This window comes from Sorex fumeus, unplaced genomic scaffold, assembly GCF_029834395.1.
Source record: "Sorex fumeus unplaced genomic scaffold, SorFum_2.1 ptg000187l, whole genome shotgun sequence".
NCBI classification, from domain to species: domain Eukaryota; kingdom Metazoa; phylum Chordata; class Mammalia; order Eulipotyphla; family Soricidae; genus Sorex; species Sorex fumeus.
Window position 1 is genome coordinate 1,293,649 of NW_026606244.1, and position 22,680 is coordinate 1,316,328.

A 22,680-nucleotide genomic window follows, 5' to 3' on the forward strand; every position below is an offset into this window, starting at 1 on the left:
AAAGACGACCAAATATCTCTGGTCTATTGGCCCCATCCTTATTTCACAGGACAGGACAAACGGCGCTGGATAATGGCGGTTATCTCTGCCTGCCAACTGCTTCTATTAATGGGACCCACAACTTGGCTATCTACCTTTCATCTATCTCCGGGGCTCGTCCGAAGAAAGAGTCTGCTGAAAGCTGAGCCTAATTTTATTTTCCAGACTTAAGAGAGGGCTACAGAGAGAGAAAGAGAGAGAGAGAGACACGCAGATGTGCACAGTGCGGCCATCTCTGAGCAAGCAGTGATAAGACAGTCAGTCATTTCATTTCCATAGGAAGAAACTGGACCGATGCCCCTTTCTAAAAAAAAAAAAATCAGAGTTCAACAGAGGCAAAAATTCAGGGTGTGTTTTTTTTTTAAAAATTATTATTATTATCCTATCAGCTCGATCATCACCCCTGGCTCGATATTTAATAAAGGGTGCTAGACCAAACACTGCTGATTTGGGGTTTGGTGTCGTGATTGACCTGCGAGAAGGTCTGTGTACAAAGGGGCTCCCCATTAAACAGGCCTCTGAGGAACCAGCTGGTTCTCATTTTGAAACAACTGGTTTCTCTATCCCCAAGTGCTAAAGAAAATAATCCATGCGATCTATGGCTACACACTTTCACAGAGGCAGCAACGAGCATTTGATTGTGGAGATAATTAAAGTCATTCCTGGAACTTCCAGGGAGGGGGGAAAAAAGGCAGGGGGGGCGGGTGAACCAACAAACGAAGAGTCAGGGACAGTGTTGGAAATTCAACTATGACACGTCACTGGGAGGAGGTTAGGAAGCTCTGGGACTCAGCAGATCCATCTCTGCTTTTGGTGGGACCAGGGGCCGTATGGTTTGACCGGGTCCTGATCACTCAAGACATACCACAAGATGGGCTTTAAGGTTCCATCTTTTAATAATAATAATAATAATAATAATTTATTTTTAAAGTTTTGATCTAAGTAAAATCACCAGGGAGAAATCTATCTGGACTCATCTTCAACAGTCACTGTGGGCTGATCTGAGATGATCTTAACACCAAGAGAAGAGAGAGAGAGAGAGAGAGAGAGAGAGAGAGCATCAGAGGCCGGAAGGGGCTCCACGGGGCCCCAAGGAGGGCTTTGTTTTACTTTATTATTATTTTTTTTCGTGTGGGATTTTGTGTTGTGCATTGAGAACTGGAATGCAAATCACCCAAGTGACACTTGTATGACATTCCCTGCAGATTTCACAGGCATTCTTTTCTTTTGGGGGGGGGGGAGGGCAAAGATGGGGACAGACAGACTACAAAATGTGTAATCTGTCTCCCTGTGCAGAAATATCTGCTTTTAACAGGAAGAAGCCATCGGGCTCCAAGGAGGACGATTCAGGGCTTCAATTAACCTGATTAGTTCAGCACATTGCTCTCGGGAATGACACCTTATCTGAGAAATAAGGAAGAGCTAACTTCCTTCGGGAGGAGCCCCTGAGAGCCACTAGATGTGACCTGTCACTGCCTGCCTGTGGTCCCTTCTATGCCAGAGTTGGGCAGGGGTGTCACCTGATTGGATTTGGTGTCCTAAGGACAGGAGGCTGGCTCCCCGCTGCCCAGGTGACCTGGACAGGCCCTTTCGGACAGGGGTGCCCCCCTTCCTCCAGGGAGCAACTTCAAGCTCCTTCTTCAGAGTCAGCCAGGCATATGATGGGATCATGTGTTGGTGTGTGTGTGTGGGGGGGGGGGTGCTAGGAGGATTGGGAGGTGGCAGGGAGAGAGAGAGAGAAAGAGAGAAACAGGCAGAGACAGAGAGACCCCTCACTAACCCTTCAGTGGCCAGAGAACAGCGAGTTATTAGCATACCTGCCTAAGAGAGAGAGGAAAAAAAAACTTGAAATTCTTCAATCTGGAAACGTTATTCAAAACAAAGGCCATGTGGGTCACCCTCACGCTGATTTCCACATGGGGTCAAAGAATAGGAGATGACATTGTCCCCGTGCACAATCGCAGCTTCTTCCCAAAGTGGGAGTGAAAGAGACCGGCCTGTGGGGCTGGGGATGAATCCCACGCCGTGGAACGGAATGCCTTAGCGAAACCTATTCTCCGGGACACGTCTGGTGAGACCTGTCAACAGCCGGGTATTTTTTTTTCACGAGTTGGCTCTGTGATTTACTTGATCAATTAAACAGTTAGGCAATGAGGGGATTTGCATGGTAATCGTGGGAAGATTAAACATTTTTAAGTGTAACAAATTTAATATTCCATCTTACATTTTTCAGGGTCTCATCCTTCTTGAGTGGCAGCATCTTTGTATGTGTCGGGGCGGTTCTAATGAGCCTGTCTTTTTTGGGGGGGTGGGGGGACCAGTCACACCCGACGTTGCACAGGGGTTACTCCTGGCTCATGCACTCAGGAATTACGCCTGGCGGTGCTCAGGACCCTATGGGATGCTGGGAATCGAACCTGGGTGGGCCACGTGCAAGGCAAACACCCTACCCACTGTGCTATCACTGCAGCCCTAACAAGCCTGTCTTTAGGAGACTTCTAGACCTCACAGCGGCGTCCCTTGGATGGGGACATGCTGTGTAGAGTCAATCCCTGCACTGTTCAGGGCCTGGTCAGCCTCAAAGGCACCAGAGGGCCCTGGGAACAGAACTCCCACGTGGGAGAGGGTGTGCCTGCCTCTGCCTGCTGCCTGAATCGAGGTCTGGTGCCAAGGGCTCTCTGTGCAGTGCTCCCTCAAGCTCCACCCACACCAAGAGAGCAAGCAACAACCACCCCAGGGGGCCGTGGGGATCGCCAGGTCAAGAGTGAAGGGGCCTTGGAAGTTCAGGGCTGGACCACCCTCCCCAGGTCACACTGGCTGTGCAGGGATGAGGACCCATCACGAAAGAGTGGTCATGCCCAGGGAGTGCTCCAAGAGCCCTCTACTTCTGCTCTTCAAAGCATGAACTTAAAAAAGGTAACATCCTGGGAGCTCACACTATTCCAGCTTATTAATGTTTTGGTTTTTGCTGTCAGGTTCGAGACAGGAAAGTTCCTATGAGAGCAGCCCCCATCTCTCTCCTACACATTTGTGTCCCCAACCCCGGCCCCCCCATCCACAAAGTGGAGGTGAAGTCTCGTGGGTGAAGTGCTTGCGTTACACAGAGCTGACTCAGATGCTTCCCCAGAGCACCGCCAGGAGTCAGCCCTGAGCACTGAGCCAAGAGTCAGCCCTGAGCACAGAGCCAAGAGTCAGCCCTGAGCATCACTAGCTGTGGCTCCAAAATCAAACTGTGCAGAACATTTAACAAGGCTACACACATACACACACACACACACACACACACACACACACACATACAAGTGTGGAAAGACTAAGTGAAACCCCACCACAGCGAACTGGAAGAGGGTCATTTTGTTTCTAAGAAAGCCTCCTGGCAGGGGCAGAGAAATGGCTTGATGGGCTGAGAACATCCTCTGCAATGCAGGAGACCACCAAAGCGTCCCTCGAGCACTGCCAGCATGGCCCCAAAACGAAGAAAGCAAGCTGCATGGCCATTAAGTAACAAAAAACATTAAAATAAAAATCCATCCTCAGGGGCTGGAGCGATAGCACAGCAGGTAGGGCATTTGCCTTGCACACGACTGACCTGGGTTCGATTCCCAGCATCCCATATGGTCCCCTGAGCACCGCCAGGGGTAATTCCTGAGCGCAGAGCCAGGAGTGACCCCTGTGCATTGCCGGCTGTGACCCAAAAAGCAAAAAAAAAAAAAAATCCATCCGCAGAGGCATCCATAACTTGATTCCACTGGTAACCCATCGAAAAATAAATAAATGGAACGACATCCGCTTATAAAATTTTTAGATGACCAAAGAAACGTCAGCTAAGAAGACATCCTATTGAATGCAAAAAAAATACTCAGATATCACAAATCCAAAAAAAAAAGCATTCACAAAGCTTATTAACAACCCAAACACCAATATCCTCATTTAGATATGGGGAGAGGTGATTAACAGGTGTTTCCTAGAAAAAAAAACATAGGGATGGTCAGTTGACAGGCTCCAGAAGAAGACATAATATGGGCGGTCATATGAGAAGTGTGCATCGTCAATTATTATCAGGGAAATGCACACCATAGCCGCAATGAGTTACCATTTCACACTGGTGAGAATGGCATCTATTAAAAGAGAGAGAGAGAGAGAGAGAGAGAGAGAGAGAAGAAACAACCAGTTTGGGTGAAATGCCGTGAAGAAGGAACTCTCACTGTTCATGGGTACTGTCTTATTCAGCCTCTATGGAAAACAATATAGACATGGAGACACCTCAAAAAGGTAGGCATGCCCATACCACCCAGTGATCCTGCTTTCTGGCACCAACCTCCAAGATACAAAAGCACAAGTTCAAAAAGATATATCCACACCCATGTTCACTGCAGCACTGAAAACAATAGCCAAGAAACAGACACAACCCAAATGTCCAAGGACAGATGAAGAAGTTAATGGAATACTATGCAGCCATGAGAAAAGATAAAATTCTTGCGATCCACTGCAACTTGAACAGAACTTGAGAGTCTCATGCTAAGCAAAATAAGTCAGAGGAAGGTTACTCATCTGTGGTATGTATAACAGAGTTACAAAGCAAGGAATGGAAAATACTGAACGACAAACACTTATCTGTTACAAAACTAAGATAACTAAAGTGGGGGAAGGAAGAAGTTAACTAGAGGAGGCAGCGGTTGGATATCCCAGCCACTTTGGTGGTGTTGGGGTGCAAGTTAATTGCGTATATCAGAACCACCAGCGCCAAACATTATTGTAACCATGCTGCAGAGATGATCATAAAAACACAAATACACTAACAATCCGAGTAGAATATACCGTGCTCCAGCTGATGGTCTAAGTATGTGATATGATGTGCTAAGTAAACCCAATCCCTGGCATTTCAACCCTCACAACTCTGCAAAACAGAAATGATTTCACCCATCTGAAAGGTCTGGAAACTTCCAGAGTCCCTCAACTCTGAGCCTGCACCCTGGGCTCCTCCTTCAGACAACAGACATCCAAAACCTATGTCTTTTTTCCAATCCGACTCTACCCTCCACCAGCTTTCTTTTGGATAAGTGCCAGTTGCCTTCCCCTGGGAAATGCTAATCAAACTGAATAAGGGCACTACAGCCACAGCCTGTGTCACAGTTAGGTACCACATTTATATGTCATGCAATCATTATTTTTTAATCCCAAAGGCTGCCTGTGAGGTCTGCAAAGAAAACTGTCCAGGAAAACCAGTGTAGCATAATACACGAGAATGGATAAATTGTGACTATTAAAGAAAATTAAGGCTACATGAAATACTGAAGAGAGTATCACTGTATCACTGTCATCCTGTTGATCTTCGATTTACTCGAGTGGGCACCAGTAACATCTCTATTCTTCCCAGCCTGAGATTTTAGCAGCCTCTTCTTACTCGTCTTTTCCTAACTATTGGAGGCTCTTTCAGGGTCAGGGGAATGAGACCTATTGTCGTTACTGTATTTGGCATATCGAATCTGCCATGGGGAGCTTGCCAGGCTTTGACCGTGCGGGCAGGATACTCTCGGTAGCTTGCTGGGCTCTCTGAGAGGCATAAATGGATAGGAAGTGTCTTGAGGCTGCATGGTCCAGAAAGCAGCCTGGAGGGTGGTGGTGGTTGGACAGTGGAGGTCGGCTGCCGGGGCTGGGTCCCTATGGGTGGGGAGGGCTCTCACCCGCCCCACAGCCTGGCGCAGAGAAGAAGAGAGCATTAAAAAAAAAAACCTGGGAAGCAGAGAAGGGGGGACCATATCTGGTTATGGGCTAGGAGATGGCATTTTTGTCACTTGCTCACTGGTCACCAATAAAGTGAGTAGTTCTTTACACATGCCCTCACTTTACAGAGATATCAAGCATAGTTTCACTTGTCCCCTCAGATGGGTACAGAGAATCTCTGAAACCCTCATTGTAGGTTGTTTATTTAATGTGATTACAAGGATAAAGCTAAATAAGAACCTTGACTTAAGCATAATGATCAGCATCACCAAGAATTCTTAATTATATTTCATCCTTCCTTTAATGAGCAATGGAACATTATTTACATTGACATGCGCTAAGACTTCCCACGTACCACTCATATGTAAGATATTAGTCGCACTCAAGATTTGAGATGCTCTTCAAGTAATAGTGGTCCGGGATTCTGTTTGGTTGACAGTGTTTGTTAGTAAGGATTTGAATGCTGGCCTTTGTGAGTGTGAATGGACAAAGTGAACATCAGAGAGTCTCACTCCTGGCACCACAGAGAGAGGACTTGGTCTTTTATAAAAGATGCCGAGACAGAGGCCACACTTTGCCGTGAGAACCGAGCTTCAGGAGAACATCAAAATGGGCCAGAGACAAGGACGAGAGGAGTCACCCTGCCGAGGCTGGGGGCTCCTTCAGACCAGCCTGACCGGCTCCCTGATACACACCTGGTCTCCTGCACACCAGCAGGCATCACTTCTGAGCACAGAGCCAGGAATGGCTAAGGAGCACCCTTGGATGTAGCTGAAACCAAGAGTGTCCAGTGGGGAATGTGGGGTTTGGATGTGGTACATGGGAACTTTACAGAAAACCAGAAACTCTTCGCCAACTTTCTTTTCTAAGGAACTTCCTAAGAAATAGAAGGATTTCCTCTGTTCCCTCTTCCCCTCCCTCGTGGTTGTTGTGCCGATCAGAGGTCACATGCGCCTGGCTGTGGATGCTCGCACACTTAGTTGCATACTTCAGTTGTGGTGCATGAACATGCCTGCCTGGAGTACCTGTGGATGGCACACTTGGTTGGGTGCCGGAGATCTTTCCATCAGGGTTGAGATTTTACCCTGTATTGTGTGGCCATACTGGAGTTTCTTTCCTGCCTAGCAAACACTCTACTATCCGAACCAACAAAGATCCCCTCAGCCTTGTTTCTGTCTTTGCAATGTGCACATGTGTGTGGGTATGTGTGTGTGTGTGTATGTGTGTGTTTGCATGCACACATATGGACTCACACATGTGTGAAGTAATCAAACCTAGTGCGTGTGGAGCGTTTCTCAAACCAATCTTGTGCTTTTCTGGGGAGACCTCAGCCAACAGCATCCAGCCGGGAACATTAAAATCCCATTTCTGGGGCTGGAGCCATAGGACAGCGGGAGGGCACTTGCCTTGCACATGTCCGACCCGGGTTCGATCCCCGGCATCCCACAGGGTCTCCCAATCCCTGCCAGGACTGATTCCTGAGTGCAGAGCCAGGAGGAACCCCTGAGCATCATTTGGAGTGACCCAAAAAAGAAAAAAAAGTCCTATTTCTCAAATGACAGCTGAGGGGACAAGATACTATGATTTTAGGTTGGGACCGGTGGGAAAGTAGTTAACATTATACTCCTAAGACATATAAACAAATACAGCCTTGTGAAAAAAAATTTAAATAAAAATAAAAAACCCTATTTTAGGATACAACTAACATACTTGGGTACCAATGAATGGGAACCATTAAGGAAGGGGAGAGGTCCCAATCGTTTTCTGTACTGAACAGTAACAATTATAGAATTAAAAAAAAAAAAACTTTTGCCAAATCCTGGTTGATTTTTGGAAAGGGAACAAACCCTGAGCCCAGGCCGGGCACCCCGGTCTGTCCATCTGAGTCAGGACGCACCCCCACAAGCGGCACCAGCAGGGGACCGGGTGAGCTGAGCAGTGGCCGCTGAGATCTGATCACTTCCAATCCATCGAGTAAAGAGAAGAAAAAGTGAGTTCAACCTTTCCCATGTCAGGTCAAGAGCTCGAGTCACACCCTCCTGAGGGGCCCCTCTTGACTTCACTGGGCCCCTGGGCCCCAAATGCCAACAGTCTGTCCCAAGCAAAGGAGCTGAAAAGTACTTGAAGGAGTCTTGATCTTGAGAAAAGATTGGAGGAGGGGGGTGAAGACGGGGTATTATTTTTAAAAGAACACCACATAAACCACCACCCATCACCCTGACATAAATCAGAAGTGGACCATGTTTCGCAAACCCTCGCCATCACCGTGGCCTGTTCTCACACACACACACACACACACACACACACACACGCACACACACACACAAACAGACACCGTGCCCCTAGGATGCTCCCTTTATGCCCTGCCCCGGCACTGCAAGTGTTAAGCAAAACAATGAAAGAACAAGTAAGTGTACAGGGGAGGATTTACTGGCATTTACTTTTAATCTCTGGCCCTTTACTCTGTAGCTTATCGGGCCTCTGTCAGTGCTTTCTCCTCCTTTATATTTCATGAGGAGCCCCCCGTGTGGCTGGCGAGAGACAGAGCCCAAGTGTCTGTAAGCTTTTTGTCAGGTAAAAAGAGAAGAAAAAGGAAAGGAACAAGAGGAAAAGCAAAGCTGAGAGGCATCTATTAGATGTCACCCGGCTTTTGTATTCATGTCAATGATTCAGGATTAGAGTATTTGAAATAATCTTATTGAGAAGAATCAAAAGGCCCACCGAGTGAGAGGCTGCTCCGGACCATATGGCAAAGCCACGCACAATATCTTATTAAAGATGTGTTGGCTAACACTATTACTTTATATTATATTACAGAACTATTGTGCCTCCGACAGTTAGTGGGATGGTTTAGTTACCGCGTGCCATTTTGGAGGTTATTGTGTGGGCTCTCCAACGGGAGGATTTGCCGGCTCGGCTAGTTCAGGCTTTAGAAGTGGGGTGTGTTTGGAGGCGAGTGTGCACTGGAACCGAGCACTCCACCTTCAAAATACCCCACCCCCAGAGCACACGGCACACAGCCCACTCAGCTGACTCTGAGAGAGGGCCAGAGATGACACGATTCGTTACATGAACCAACGGGCATTCTCTTCCCAGGAACCAAGAACACTAAATATATATACAGGAGATCGGCCAGCTTACACACACACACACACACACACACACACACACACACACACACACAAACACACACTCAGCTTCACACGTTGGCAGAATCAAGGCAATTAAAATTCTATTACAATAAGTCCTGTGCCGATTAAAACCTTCATTTGCTTCGGCACAAAAGCTTGTAACTGGAGAAGAGTTTGTGAGGGAGATTGATCTCCATCCCCCCACCCCTTCAAAGGCCTCAAGCACCCAGGACAAACCTGTACTGTTCACCATATTTCATTGATTGCAATTGGAGTATTTAGGTCACTTTTATATTGTCCTGGACAGTCTACGGTTACTCGATTTGTAAAGGGACGGGGGGAGGGCAGAGAGGGAACAGTTAGTCTGTTTCAGATAACAGAATGACCAAAGTCCCATCCTTTTTGTAGGCAAGGACCTCTAAATGGAGTTTCCAAGCCAGCTCCATTTTCATGAGAGTTTGTGGGGTGAAAAGCGGTAGAGAGAAATGAGGGACATTTATCAGTGGAGAGTTGCGCCGGGAAGGGCTTGGGATTTGGTTGTTGTTGTTTTTTATTTTCACTCTAAGCAACTTCTTTTAGAAAAAGTAAAAGCAAATTTAATATACTGATATATTCTCATCACATACTGACTGTGCAAAGTTGCTGGATGACACACAGGGGACTTTGGGCAGCTTTTCTGTATTTTTCCAGAACTGTTACAAAAGCAAAGTTCGGACGGACGCCGCGGGACGAAAACCCCCACCCGGAGCTGACACCAGTCAGTTGCACACATGCTCTGCTGATTCTCTGAAGCTCCACTAAATACATTTCTTGGAAGCTGGTGCCATTACTTCCTTTACAGGAAAACCACTGCTGTTCATTATACAGTGTCTGCAGTAGTATTATACCATGTAGAAGTACTTTGCATTATGATATATTGTCAGCATATTTGAAATGCATTTTAATGTCTCCTGGTTGTGTATTTGGGAATGGCTGACGGCAAATGGAATACAGGCTGCTATCAGCTTCTTGGAGTCCTTATTTTCTTATCCTGGTTGCGAACTGGTACGGGGGTTGGAGGGGGCTCGTCTTTGATTCTGCGTGGTGTGATCTGATATGGGATAAAATTTAAAACGAAGCACTCTCCCATAAGTCTCATCACTAATAATCTCGGCGGAATTCCCACTGAGAAAACAAATGTTTAAAAGAGCCAGGGTTCATAAACAACGGTCCATTCAGGCTCAGCTTGTCACTTTGGGGGAAAGGCGAACCCCTCGAGGCAACAAGAGAACGGCCATCACCCTGCCCAGGGCCTTCTCAGGGCCACCTCCTCCTCCTCTCATTCCCCCCCACTCCACCACCCGCCACCACCACCACCGTTAGAACGTCCAGGAGGCATTGGCTCCCAGAAGCCTGAGAAACTTGTTTCTGGCCCCTGGTGTGCCCACAGTGCAGGGAGGGAGCCCTTCAGGCTGTGCAGGGGTTGGTCCTCGTGAGAACCAGGCAGAGGTGAGCCGGAGAGGCTGGAAGGTCAATGAGCTGAAGCCAGCCTGTTTCATTGTGCAACTGGGGCAAAAAGAAGCTGACTGATGTGAGTTTTGTCCTTGTAGTTTTTACAGGTTGAAAAAAAGAAGCAGTAGGACATTTGCTTTGCGTGCAGCAGGCCCGGCCGAGCCGGGTTCAATTCCTCCACCCCTCTTGGAGAGCCCAGCAAGCTACTGAGAGTATCTCGCCGCAACGGCAAAGCCTGGCAAGCGCCCCGTGACGGATTCGATGTGCCAAACACAGTAATAACAAGTCTCACAATGGAGACGTTACTGGACCCGCTCGAACAAATCGATGAACAACGAGAAGACAGTGCTACAGTGCTATACTTATGAGATTGGGGGGAGGGGTTTACGGCGGCTGAAAAAAGCTAACGGGGGTGGGGGGTTCTTTCCTGAGGCGGAGCCCGCTTGCCCCCACAAATCTCAGAATTGCTGAGAGGAATTAGGGTTTATTCTACCCCACTCAAAGATAGTGTTTTTTTTTTTTCAGGAACACAAATCAGGGGCTGGAGCAATAGCACAGCAGGTAGAGTGTTTGCCTTGCGCACGGCCGACCCAGGTTCGATTCCCAGCATCCCAGATGGTCCCCTGGGCACTGCCAGGAGTGATTCCTGAGTGCAGAGCCAGGAGTGATGCCGTGCATCGCCAGGGGTGACCCAAAAAAGAAAAAAAAAAGAAAAGAAGTAAGGGGTCAGAGAGACAGTACAGCAGCGATGGTGTCTGCCTGGCACCTGGCACACAGCTGACACAGGTTCACCCTCAGCACTGCACATGGTGCTCCGGGCACCACCAGGAATGAATCCCACCTGAAGAGCCAGGAGTAAACCCTACGCACTTACTCCTTCGGATGTTGCCAAAAAAAAAAGAAAGAAAAATAAAAGAAAAATCATATCCTTATTTCAAAGTGATATAACTGTTTCTGTCCCATACAAATGAATACATATATTACATAAATACATATATACACACTGAGGTCTGTCTCACTAAGAAATCCACGTAGGGAGAAGACGGGCTGGAGCAACATAGCACAGTAGGTAGGGAGTTCGCATGCACATGATTGACCCAGGTTCGATTCCTCCGCCCCTCTCGGAGAGCCTGGCAAGCTACCAAGAGTATCTCACCTGCACACACCAGAGCCTGGCAGGCTCCCATGATGTCTTCGATATGCCAAAAAGAGTAACAACAAGTCTCACAATGGAGGCGCTACTGGTGCCTGCTCGAGCAATTCGATGAACAACAGGAGGACAGTGCAGCAGTGGACAGTGCTGCAGTACTATAGCGAGAAGACAACACTACACTTTAGTGTCAAGTCCCACCATTGCATTTCTGCTCCTACACTACAGGATGGATCTTAAATCAAAACTGTTCGCCTTGGCTTCACAGATTAGAGTACACGCACCGCATGGAGGAGTCCCGGGTTCAACCCCAGACATCATATGTGTCCCCAGCACCACCAGGAAAGAACCCTGCAGACAGAACTCGATGTAGACCCTCACTCCGCTGGCTGTGGCCCCAAAGCCAGCACCAAACAATTTCTAAATTGCTTTTCTGACCAAGTCCAATGTGAGTAAGTTTTTCTGTCCCTGTGATGCGTGACGCAAAATCAACAGGTCAAAGAGACATTCCTGTAGGTTTCCCCCAGAACACTCCCCTTCAGACACTACTCTTGAAAGCCCACTCAAAACTTAGTTTCATCTGATAGAAGTTATCAAGAGGTGGAAGATCTTTTTTTTTTTAAACATCCCAGAGAAAACAGACATGGCATTTTTTCCCTTTCGTAGGAGGAATTCTGTGGGTTAGTCTGGCCTCAGGAATAGTATTCCAAACTAAGTTTTTCATGTTACAGAGCACGTGTTTTGGATTTCGTGGTGGTTTTGTTTTTTGGGTTTTTGTTTATTTTAGGGGGGTCACACCTGGCAATGCACTGGCAGTGCTCAGGGGGGTCTTATGGGATGCTGGGGATCGAATCCAGGTCAACCGCATGCTGGGCAAATGCCCTCCCCACTGGATATTGCTTCAGTCCCATGTTTTTGTTTTTATTTTTTTTATAAAGCCGTATACCCAAGTTAACATTTCAAAAACAGGAATGGATTCTTAGAAATGGAATGATGGCGGGTCTGTGAACGCCACAGTAACCAAATGCCCCCGTCCCTTAGATTTAAAAATATGTGCTTTTCCTGTTGGTCGTGGGGAAAGGAGGATGACTCTGATTCCTAGAACCATTGAAGAACCATTGAAAGGACCCAGTCTCGGTTCCTTGAGAAATGGACAGTCCCATGAGGAGAAGTTTCACCCAAACTCTGCCATTTCAACTCAAAGAGTCAAGGCAGCCTGGACTGCTCAGATGCCAGGTACCAGGAAAGGAAACAACAACCCCAAACTCTTTCTCCCCTCTCAGTGCTCAGACCATTCTACCCATCAATCACACTGAGTCTGTGGCAAAAAACTAGAAAATACATGAACATAAAGCCGTGCCCTGGCCTGGCCCACTGGAAGGGAGCAAGAGTCTGGCTTGTGATGCCATCCAGGTCCCTCTCATGACTGGTCAGAGGAAACTCCATGAGTCAAGGGGAAGAAAACAGAAGAGTTTGTGAAGAAAAAAGAAGAGTTCCCACCGGGATGAAAAACCTAACCCGCTAGCTGTGTTCATCGAGAACACAGAAAACGGAAATGGTTATAGATTTGGGAAAAACTGGGTTCACATCCAGAGTACCCTATGTGACTTTTGTCATTATCATCTTTTCTGATTCTTACAAAGTAAACCTAATTATGAACCTCCCTCATTAGTCTTCCAGAAAAATTAGCACAGCTTATGCTAATTGCTACTGCAAAATTTAATAAACGTGTTGAAATGGGAATAGTCTAATGAGGTTTTATTTATTGAACTAAGATAACTCCAAGGAAAAAGGTTAGGACACAGGGCTAGCCAACGTGGTAATAAAACTACAATTTATTCAATTTCTAAACATGAATTTTATTGCGAACCTCTTCAATTCAAATATGAGTTACTGTGTGAATATGTTAAATCAATCTCCACCCTAATTCAATAATTGCGAGTCTTTTTTTTTTTTTGCTTTTGACTGGAACAATCATCACCACATAGAACCCTCTACCTCGACGATAATGAAATCCGCGCTGATTAGTTCCTGTTCATCAACTATTAAACATAACATAGATGAGTCCTCCCAGGTCCACACCGTCCAAATATCTGGATCATCAGCCACAGGCTGTGTTTCATCAATCTCCATCAAACAATTTGGCAACGGACAGGAATACGGTCTGGCAGTTAATGCCAGATGCCCACTTTCTACCCAACAGGAATTTTCTGCAAACTATTTTTTTCCCTTTTGGGTCACAACCGGCGGTGCTCAGGGGTTACTCCTGTCTCTGCACTCAGGAATTACTCCTGGCGGTGCTCGGGGGCCCCTGTGGGATGCTAGGAATCGAACCCAGGTCGGCCGCATGCAAGACAAACGCCCTCCCCGCTGTGCTATCGCTCCAGCACCTCTGCAAACTTTTTTGAAGTGGATTGATAAACAGTCTCAAGTGGGAAAAGAGTTGGGGTGGGGTTGGGGGGGTCACCATTTCCTACTTAGTCATATACGAAGAAAAGAAAGTCGTATACAAAGAATTGGAAACCCATTTCCCAATGACGGCGGCGGTGGGCAGCTGCTGGTTTTGCTAATCCCACTTTTGGGGGGAACGGGCCTGCCCCACCAACATCGCTGAGCCCCCCAGCAGTCAACAACACAACACGGGCAGATTTAACCCAGAACGAACTTGGCGGGTGCTGTTACCGTCTGCCCAGAAAGTCTCTCCTACCTCGCCTATAAATAGTTTTCCTGAATAACCACTGCTAAAAGTCCTCTGACTGATAAAAATAGCAGTGTTCTTCCCAAACCCGAAGGACAAGTGGAGGTAGGTGCCTCAAAGGTGGCTGTGTGGAATGTTAACCAGAGTGGCCTTACACACAGCTCTGTGACTGCACGGTGTTTGCATCTTGTAAAAACAGTCACTGCTGCGGCTCAGTGCAGGCCCCATAACCTATTTTTACAAAATATGCAGCGATCCGCAGCCGTAAATCTGAAAGCAAATCAAACGCAAAGCACGTAACGCAGATATTATGCAATAGGTAATATAGGATCAAATTGGAAACTGAAATTCAAATACGGTTGCTTTTTTTTCTCTCCTTCGCAGCCATTCTATGGGATTGAAAAATCTTTTCTATTTTGCCGTTCCTTGTGTAAGTTCTTTTCTTGTTGTTATTCTCTTCTCTTCATTGTGCCAATGGAAGTTTCACATATCAGCACAGAGAGGACAGAGGGGCTTTTAAAACCTTCAGCAGACTTGAAGGACAATTAAATTCTGAAAACTCCCATGCAAATAGAAAGTGCTAAATGGAATTTTGCATATCATCTGGTCTTGCTGCTGGAGGAGACAGTTCGCAGGAAAAGAGCGGCACGCCGGAGTGAATCAATATGTTGGGATTGCAGCCGCTCTTAAAGCAAGCCTCCTGACACACCCAGATCAGCGACATGGGATTTTCTCCCCACCCACCCGAGGAGGGGAGGAAAATGAAAAGGGAAAGTGTCCTGGGTAATAGCTCAAAAGCCACCAACAGTCTAAAGTGCATACTTATTTTGCCTAAACTGTTTGAACTCCCCCCCTGCCCAAAGAAGGTTTTAAGTACCCTACTGGAACAGATGCAAGGCGGCCCCGAGCAGCCACACTAATGCAGCCCAGGTAACACAATCCTGTTTCAAACGCACGGTCCGGCTAATTACAGCGCTGCTGAGTCAAGTTTCTTAGGCCATTGCAACCCACAGGAGCAGGTCAAAATCAAATGTTATTCAAACCACAGTCGTATCACCCTTCTGTATCAGAGGCCCAGCTTCAAACCCGACCAAGAACTTAAAAGCTTAACCCATTCACAAGCAAAAAAGAAAAAAGGGAAAAAAAATGTGTTTGTGTGACTGGTGGCAAGAAGAGAGAAGGTTCATCATCTAAGCCTAAAGGCATGGCAGTGGCGGGGGGGGGGGGGGGGGGGGGGAGGGTAGGGGGCCCAAAACAAAATGCTTTGAGAGTTTCAAAGCTTGGGGGAGATGTGTTATGGGCTGATCTTTTTGCTCAGAACCCTCTTTAAAAGAAGAGTAGGGAAAACTCACATTTAAGAAAAAAAATAAAAAGGATCAATGGCATTTTGAAGAGGCACATTTAAATGAAACAAACAGTGTTGGACCCTCGTTTACTTTTGAGCTTCTTCATTTCAAAATTTGTTAAATTTTTTTTGTTAATTTTTTGTTAAAACTTGATAAACCTACTTGGCCACCGGAATTCCACGGATCAAATCAAGAATCAAAACTTTCCCATAAATTATGAGGACACAAATACCTTTTCACTCGACTGAAAAATAAGGCCTCTCCCCACCAACATACACCTCCCAACATCTCACCCATTCACACACACACATACACAAACACACACACACACAAAGGTAAAGTGTGTGTGTGTGTTAAAAAAAATAGGGTTAAGTTGGTTGTTTTGTTTTGGGGGTAAGGGTGGTCTTTGTATGTGACTCCAAAAATCAATGTTACCAAGCTCTCTCAACAAGGGTGTTAAATTTCTCAATGAAAGATAAGTTCGTCCATCTTATTTGCAAGATTCTTTCCCCGCTAGTTCATTTCCTAGTTGACAACTGACAGTATCTATAAACCTTCCAGGCCATTTAACTCTCAATGAGTAATGCTACATAACAAATGGTTTATCATACATGTTTCCATACAATGAATTTCAATAATTAAAATGTAAAATGAATATTTGGAATGCAACTTTGCATAATATGCACACACACTGACTTGAAATTACACTGAACAACTAAAACAGATTTATTGTTCTACCGTGATTTACTTGGTCATGTCAGATTAGTAATATGGATCTGTTTAAAAACACAATAATTAAGACAAGCAGGATAAATTAATCAACTTACAATATGGTACGAGCTACTCTCAAACCCGGGAAATCACAGCAGAAAATTCTGGTTCGCAGATCTCTTTAAGGCTGCTTTTATGCATAAATAAAACCTTAAAATGTAGATGGATTACGTCCAACAGAACTACTGTAGCTAAAAGTGATAATGATTCAAACATTTTTCAAATAAAAGTTAAATATTTATAAGCACCCAACCACATTTCATAAATCACAAACCATTATTATTTTATTTCTGAAGCTTCCTGGCACAGCGTGAGGACGAAGCCACAGAAAGTCAGGAAAAGAAAAAAAATAAATAAATAAATAACTATTCCTTTAAGGAGCATGAATCAGACACAAAAACCGAAGCAATCCAAGAAAACAGGCCTCCAAAGAACATTCCATGTGGCTTTCCCAGGCTCATCCTGGCGGGCCGCATTCCCGCCTGCAGCCCCCGCGACCGTGAGCGACACGAGGCAGGTGTTTCGTTATAATGAGGAACCCGAGTCCAGTGAAAGTCGAGTGGTCCCTACCTGTCAATTATCACTGGATCTGAGGGAGTCTCATTTCGGTTGCCACAGCTTTTCTTGTCACAACAGCGGCTGTGGGGCAGAAAGGAAAAAAAAAAAACACGAAAAGGATTTAGTACAACCATTACAATGCAAAATCATCGTTTGGGCTGAGGGGAGGTTCAGATTGCTGGGCGGGAGGGGGGCGGGGGTACGAATGCTAGAATTACCACCGAGCCATACCTGGCAATCAACGGATCCCTGCCACGGAAAATTCTATTGGGGTCACCTATGGGTTAATGGCCAGGCTTAACCTCTCTCTACACACGGCAGGCAGGGTGGGTGGGTGGGTGGGGGTGCGGTGTGGGGCGGGGGTGTCCCGGAACCCACCGGCAGCTCAGCGTGGCCACCAGCCTTGGGACTGGGCGAGCCCCGAAGGGAGGTGCGCGATGAGGAGGAGAAGGTTCTGGGTGGTGGGTGGCTCCACCGTTCTTCCCTCGCGAGCACAAGAACTGTGAGCCTCAGCGCGTCGCGTGGGGAACAAGCCCGCAGTATTTTCTGCCCCCCTCCACAGCCCTCTTCCTCCACTTTCTCTTGATGGCAGCTGTTTTCTCCAACCACAGACTTTTCCCCAGCCTCGGGGCTGGGACTTTTTGCTTCTGAACCACGAGTAGGGGATAGAGAGAGTAAGAGGTATGAGGGAGAGGGAGACACCCTCCCCCCGCCTCACACACACACACATAACCTGCACTTGGCCACGCGTGGGTGCTCCTGAGAGTTACAGACCCAGCACCCGCAGCCTGCAGGGGTCTTAGCACAGAGAGGAAGCAGCCCCGGGCAAGGAAGGCACCCGTCAGCGATTCCCACCCAGCCGTGACCTTCGGGGCGGCTGGCGTTCTCTATCTACCTAAGCCGCCAAGGCCTCTCGAGAGGGAAAACGGACTGAGTCTTGAAAATGACCCTGGGGGCAACAGAAAACTGGGCATCTGAGAGTGACATGCACGTAGGAAGTGGGTCCACTGGTCTGTCTACACCCAGGCACGCCTTATCTGACAAGTCAAGGAGGCAGGGAAGCTATAGTCTACCATGTATTGCTAATATGCCCTTTTTCCTATACATGCTCTCCCTCCCTCCTCTCTCTCTCTCTCTCTCTCTCTCTCTCTCTCTCTCTCTCACACACACACACACACACACACACACACATCACACACAGCCTAAATTTAGAGCTTCTAGAGAGAACCAAACACCCAGCTTCATTTTCAGGACCCAGAATATTTCTCTGCAGAGGGAGACTTTCGCCAAAGTTGGGAATCCTCTTTCTGGCGTGTCACTGTCTTTGAGAAGTGAGTTCCCAAGGTTTCCCTGCTGATTCAGTCCATCCCTCTCCCATCCTCAGAAAGTCACGGATAAAACTCCTCTCCCAAGTCAAAAATCCCAACTAAATGCCCCTGCCCCTACCCTCCCCCCTCGGCCTGGCAGCCCGCCTTCCTGAGGCAGCGGAAACAGTTTCCCTCTGGACCAGAGGTCTGCCCGGACCCAGTATGGGAGAGAAAGCCTCCAGTATCCCGATATCTAATAGGCACACGGAAGAACAAGGGGATGAGAAGTGGTTGGAAGTCACATCAGAAAATTATTTAAAAACTCAACTGTCATCCTCAACTCTGCTGACCCCTGACCCTCAGATCCTATGGCCTCAGCCAAGAGTGGAATAGTGGGACCAGAGCAGTAACACAGCCTTGCACGAGTTTGATCCCCAGCTTCCCATAAGGTCCCTCAAGCCCTGCCAGGAGCAACTCCTAGGGCAGAGCTAGGAGTAACCCCTGAGCATCGCTGGGTGTGGCCCAAGAACCAAATAATCAAGCCAAAAAGAGAGTGGGGTGGTGAGGAGCACCGGTTCTAGACACAGAATTGCCACCTGTGTCTGGAGGGATGGGTATTTGATCATTGTATAATTGAAACCCAAGCACAAAAATTTGTAAGTCTACAACTGTACCTCATGATGTCTCACTAATAAAAATTAAAAAAAAAATACAAATTGGTCAAATAAAAAAAAAAAAGAATTGCCACCCATGTCTAGAAGGTCACCTCCACCAAGCACGCCACCTCCTGATCTTCGTGGCTGCCCTTGGAAACAAAACAGCTGCCCTCCTTTGCTTTATGCAAGTTCCGTTTGGTACCACTTCACCTTTACAGAAGACCTGCCCGGGTACCTATGTTCACTAACTGAAAGGAATCGGAAAGGAATTCTTTTGCTGCTTCTCTGGCCCAAGTCGAACGAGGAAAGTTGCATCCAGTGAGCGAGGGAGACAGAGAGAGCAGGGGCCCAAAGAGAGGGGCAGCTGCAGGTTCCTCCCTGGGAACTGGCGTGTGCGTGAGTGTGCACACAGTCCTTGGGGCTGTCATCTCTCTGGCCTTTGGGGAATCACTTTGTACTGGCTGTCTGATGCCCCGTCCCTGCTTGGGCTGCATCTGTTGCAATTGTTTTGGCTTCTGAGTTATTGGGCATCCTTTCGGGGGAGGGGGGACAGACCTCAAAAACGTTCTCTAAGACAACCCCGAGTGCCTGCAGAAGGTGCAGTATCTGATGCCCCCAAGGACCACTTCCGGCCGTTAAAAAAAAAGAAGTGGAGCCTTCCCACTTCCGACAACATGGACAGACCTGGGATTCCACTGAGTGAAGTACGTTGGAAAGATAAAACCCTGTACAAGTCACCTCCCGTGTGAAGTGTTGGAAAAACACAGAAACCACCAAACACTTAGAAGCCGACCCGAGACGGTTCCGGATGCTCAGGGGTTCCTACTGGCTCTGCATGCAGGAGTCCCTCCCGGCAGGGCTAGGGGGAACCTCTGGGATGCCGGGGATCGAACCCAGGAACCCTTCAGCAGGCAGAGTGCTGGGGGTGGGGGAGGGTGACAGCAAAGGGAAACCACAGCCCTGCCTGACAGGGGGCAGGGGGCGGTGTGTACTCCTGCCACGTTGAAAGCTGCCCTCTCAGACCCTGGCACTGGGACGCAGCAGCCCCTCAATCAGAAACAGGGTCCCAGTACCTACAGGCAACAGAACTGAGAATTGGTCTTTTTTTTTTTATTTCTTTTTGGGTCACACCCAGCAATGCTCAGGGGTTCCTCCTGGCTGTGCACTCAGGAATTACTCCTGGCGGTGCTCAGGGGACCCTATGGGATGCTGGGAATCGAACCCGGGTCAGTCGCGTGCAAGGCGAATGCCCTACCCGCTATACTATCGCTCCAGCCCCATCATCATCATCATCATCATCATCATCATCATCATCATCATCATTTTGGTTTTGGGGTCACACTTAGCAATGGCGTTCCTCCTGGCTGTGCACTCAGGAATTACTTACTCCTGGTGGTGCTCGGGGGACCCTATGGGATGCTGGGGATCAAACCTGGGTTGGCCACATGCAAGGCAAATGCCTTCCCTGCTGGATTGTCACTCCAGCTCTCTCTCTCTCTCTCTCTCTCTCTCTCTCTCTCTCACACACACACACACACACACACACACACACACACACACACATACACTTGAGCAAACATTATTTATTTGGTCTTTTTGGGTCACACCCGATGATGTTCAGGAGTTCCTCCTGGCTCTGCACTCAGGAATCTCTCCTGGCGGTGCTCGGGGGACCCTATGGGATGCTGGGGATCGAACCCGGGTCGGCCACATGCCAGGCAAACACCCTCCCCATTGTACTATCACTCCAGCCCCTGAGAAGGGACACGGGAATGTTTGCAACCTTGAGCCCTGCCACTGTCTCCGCGGGAAATCACAGTGCCCGGCATCATTTAGGAGGAAAGTGCTTCTGTCTAAATGGCAGCGCAAACCCAGGGCAGCAGCTGAGGTGGGGAGGGCGCCATCTCCCCCTTCTCCCCTTCTTCCCTTCCTCTTCAAATGAGCATGAAGGCAGTGCAAGGTCCAGGTAGTTCAGCTGGACTGTGACCCACACCCCCCCCTACACACACACACACACACACACACAGTGGCACTTTCCAAGTGGCAGGAAGATGACTGGGGACTAGTGTCTTCTGCTCACACCATCTGAGTCTCCTATCCCCTATGGCCCACTGTCCCCTGCCCTGCCATGCCCTGCCCTGCCCCCACCCCCTGGACTTCTCCAGTGATGGGGCACCTGGTCTGCGGTCTCCATACCTGTCTCCCTTCAACAAACAGTCAGAGCCATCTTTCCGGGCCCCCAGGTGGCTCTGAAGTGAGACACCCCCAATGCCAGACTCAGTCTCTCCACCTGGGCTGTGGCCCCTTCTCATGTTTGACCCCCCCACCCCCACCATCCCCCCCACCAGACTCCGCCTCCTCCCTCCTCCCCCCATTCAGCCTCCCTGCGCCTTCCCTAGAAAGAGAGGTCCTCACAGCTTTGCTTTCTCCTCTTGGGACACTCAGCAACCCGCGTGGCACCGCAACCTGTGTTTTTCCCGCATGGCACCGTGACCTGTGTTTTTCCCGCATGCACTGCAACCTGTGTTTTTTCACACTGTCTTTCTCCTCCCACCCAACCCCTGCAGCCCAGATGCTTCACGGAGGATGGAAGTGTGGCAGGAGGGAGGCCTGGGATGGTGACGGCTGGTGGTCGGCTGAATACTGACTGAGGGCTGGGGGTCGCTCAGGGTGTGGGACACGTGTTTCAAATACTGAAGGCCAGGGTTTGATCCCAAGTGGGGTGGAGGTCCCCCAAGCTCAGTCAGAAGTGACGGCAAGGAACCAACCTAGAGTAACCCTGGGTATGACCCCAAACAAAGATTGACAGACATCCAGAATGAACGTGCTACAATGGAGTACTATGTAGCTGTTAGAAAAGATGAAGTCATGAAATTTACATACAAGTGGTACTACATGGAAAGTATCATGTTAAGTGAAATGAGTCAGAAAGAGAGGGACAGACATAGAAATATTGCATTCATCTGGGGAACATAAAGTAACAAAATAGGAGACTAACACCCAAGAATGGCCAAGATTAGTACCAGGAGGTTTGCTCCATGGCTTGGAGGCCAGCCACACATGCTAGGGGAAAAGGGAGCTCAGATAGAGAAGGGAGCACCAAATAAAGGTGCTGGGAGGATCCTCCCAGGATTGGAGAAGCATGCTGAAAGTAGACTATAGACCAAACATGATTGCCACTCAATGTTTCTTTTGCAAACCACAACACCCAAAAGGAGAGAGAGCACAAAAGGGAATGCCCTGCCACAGAGGCAGGGTGGGATGGGGGCATGGGGGGGGGGGGAGGGATACTGGGATCCGTGGTGGTGGGAAATGGGCACTGGTGGAGGGAAGGGTATTTGATCAATGTATAATTGGAACCCAAGCACAAAAATTTGTAAGTCTACAACTGTACCTCATGGTGTCTCACTAATAAAAATTTAAAAAAAAAAATGAATGAACGTGCTAGACGGGGGGGGGGAGGGGGGGAGTGCAGCGGGGAACGTGACAACAGAAGCTGAGCTGCCCTCTGACAGGGCACTCGAAGACACCAGCCCAGCCCACCTATGAAAAAACACGCCCCTCCCCCAAGCAAGGGAAGTTTCTTGCACGTCCAGAGTTTCTCCCTTGATTCAAGTGCTGGACTTGAGAAATTGCGGGGCTGGAGAGATAGCACAGCAGGGAGGGCGTTTGCCTTGCACATGACCGACCCGGGTTCGATTCCCAGCATCCCATAGGATCCCCCGAGCACCACCCGGAGTAATTCCTGAGTGCATGAGCCAGGAGTAACCCCTGTGCATCACCGAGTGTAAAACCAAAAGGCAAAAGAG

At 48.2% G+C, this 22,680-nt stretch overlaps 1 protein-coding gene across 4 annotated transcripts in view; it reads right to left on the reverse strand.

Annotated features, from left to right (window-relative positions):
• The window catches only part of EBF1 (EBF transcription factor 1), a 400,167-nt gene that overhangs the window by 353,408 nt on the left and 24,079 nt on the right, over positions 1–22,680 (reverse strand). For all 4 annotated transcript variants that reach the window (XM_056107979.1, XM_056107978.1, XM_056107977.1 and 1 more), the window contains exon 6: positions 16,921–16,989. In XM_056107979.1, coding sequence (XP_055963954.1) covers positions 16,921–16,989 — 69 coding nt within the window. The remainder of the gene's footprint in view (positions 1–16,920; positions 16,990–22,680) is intronic.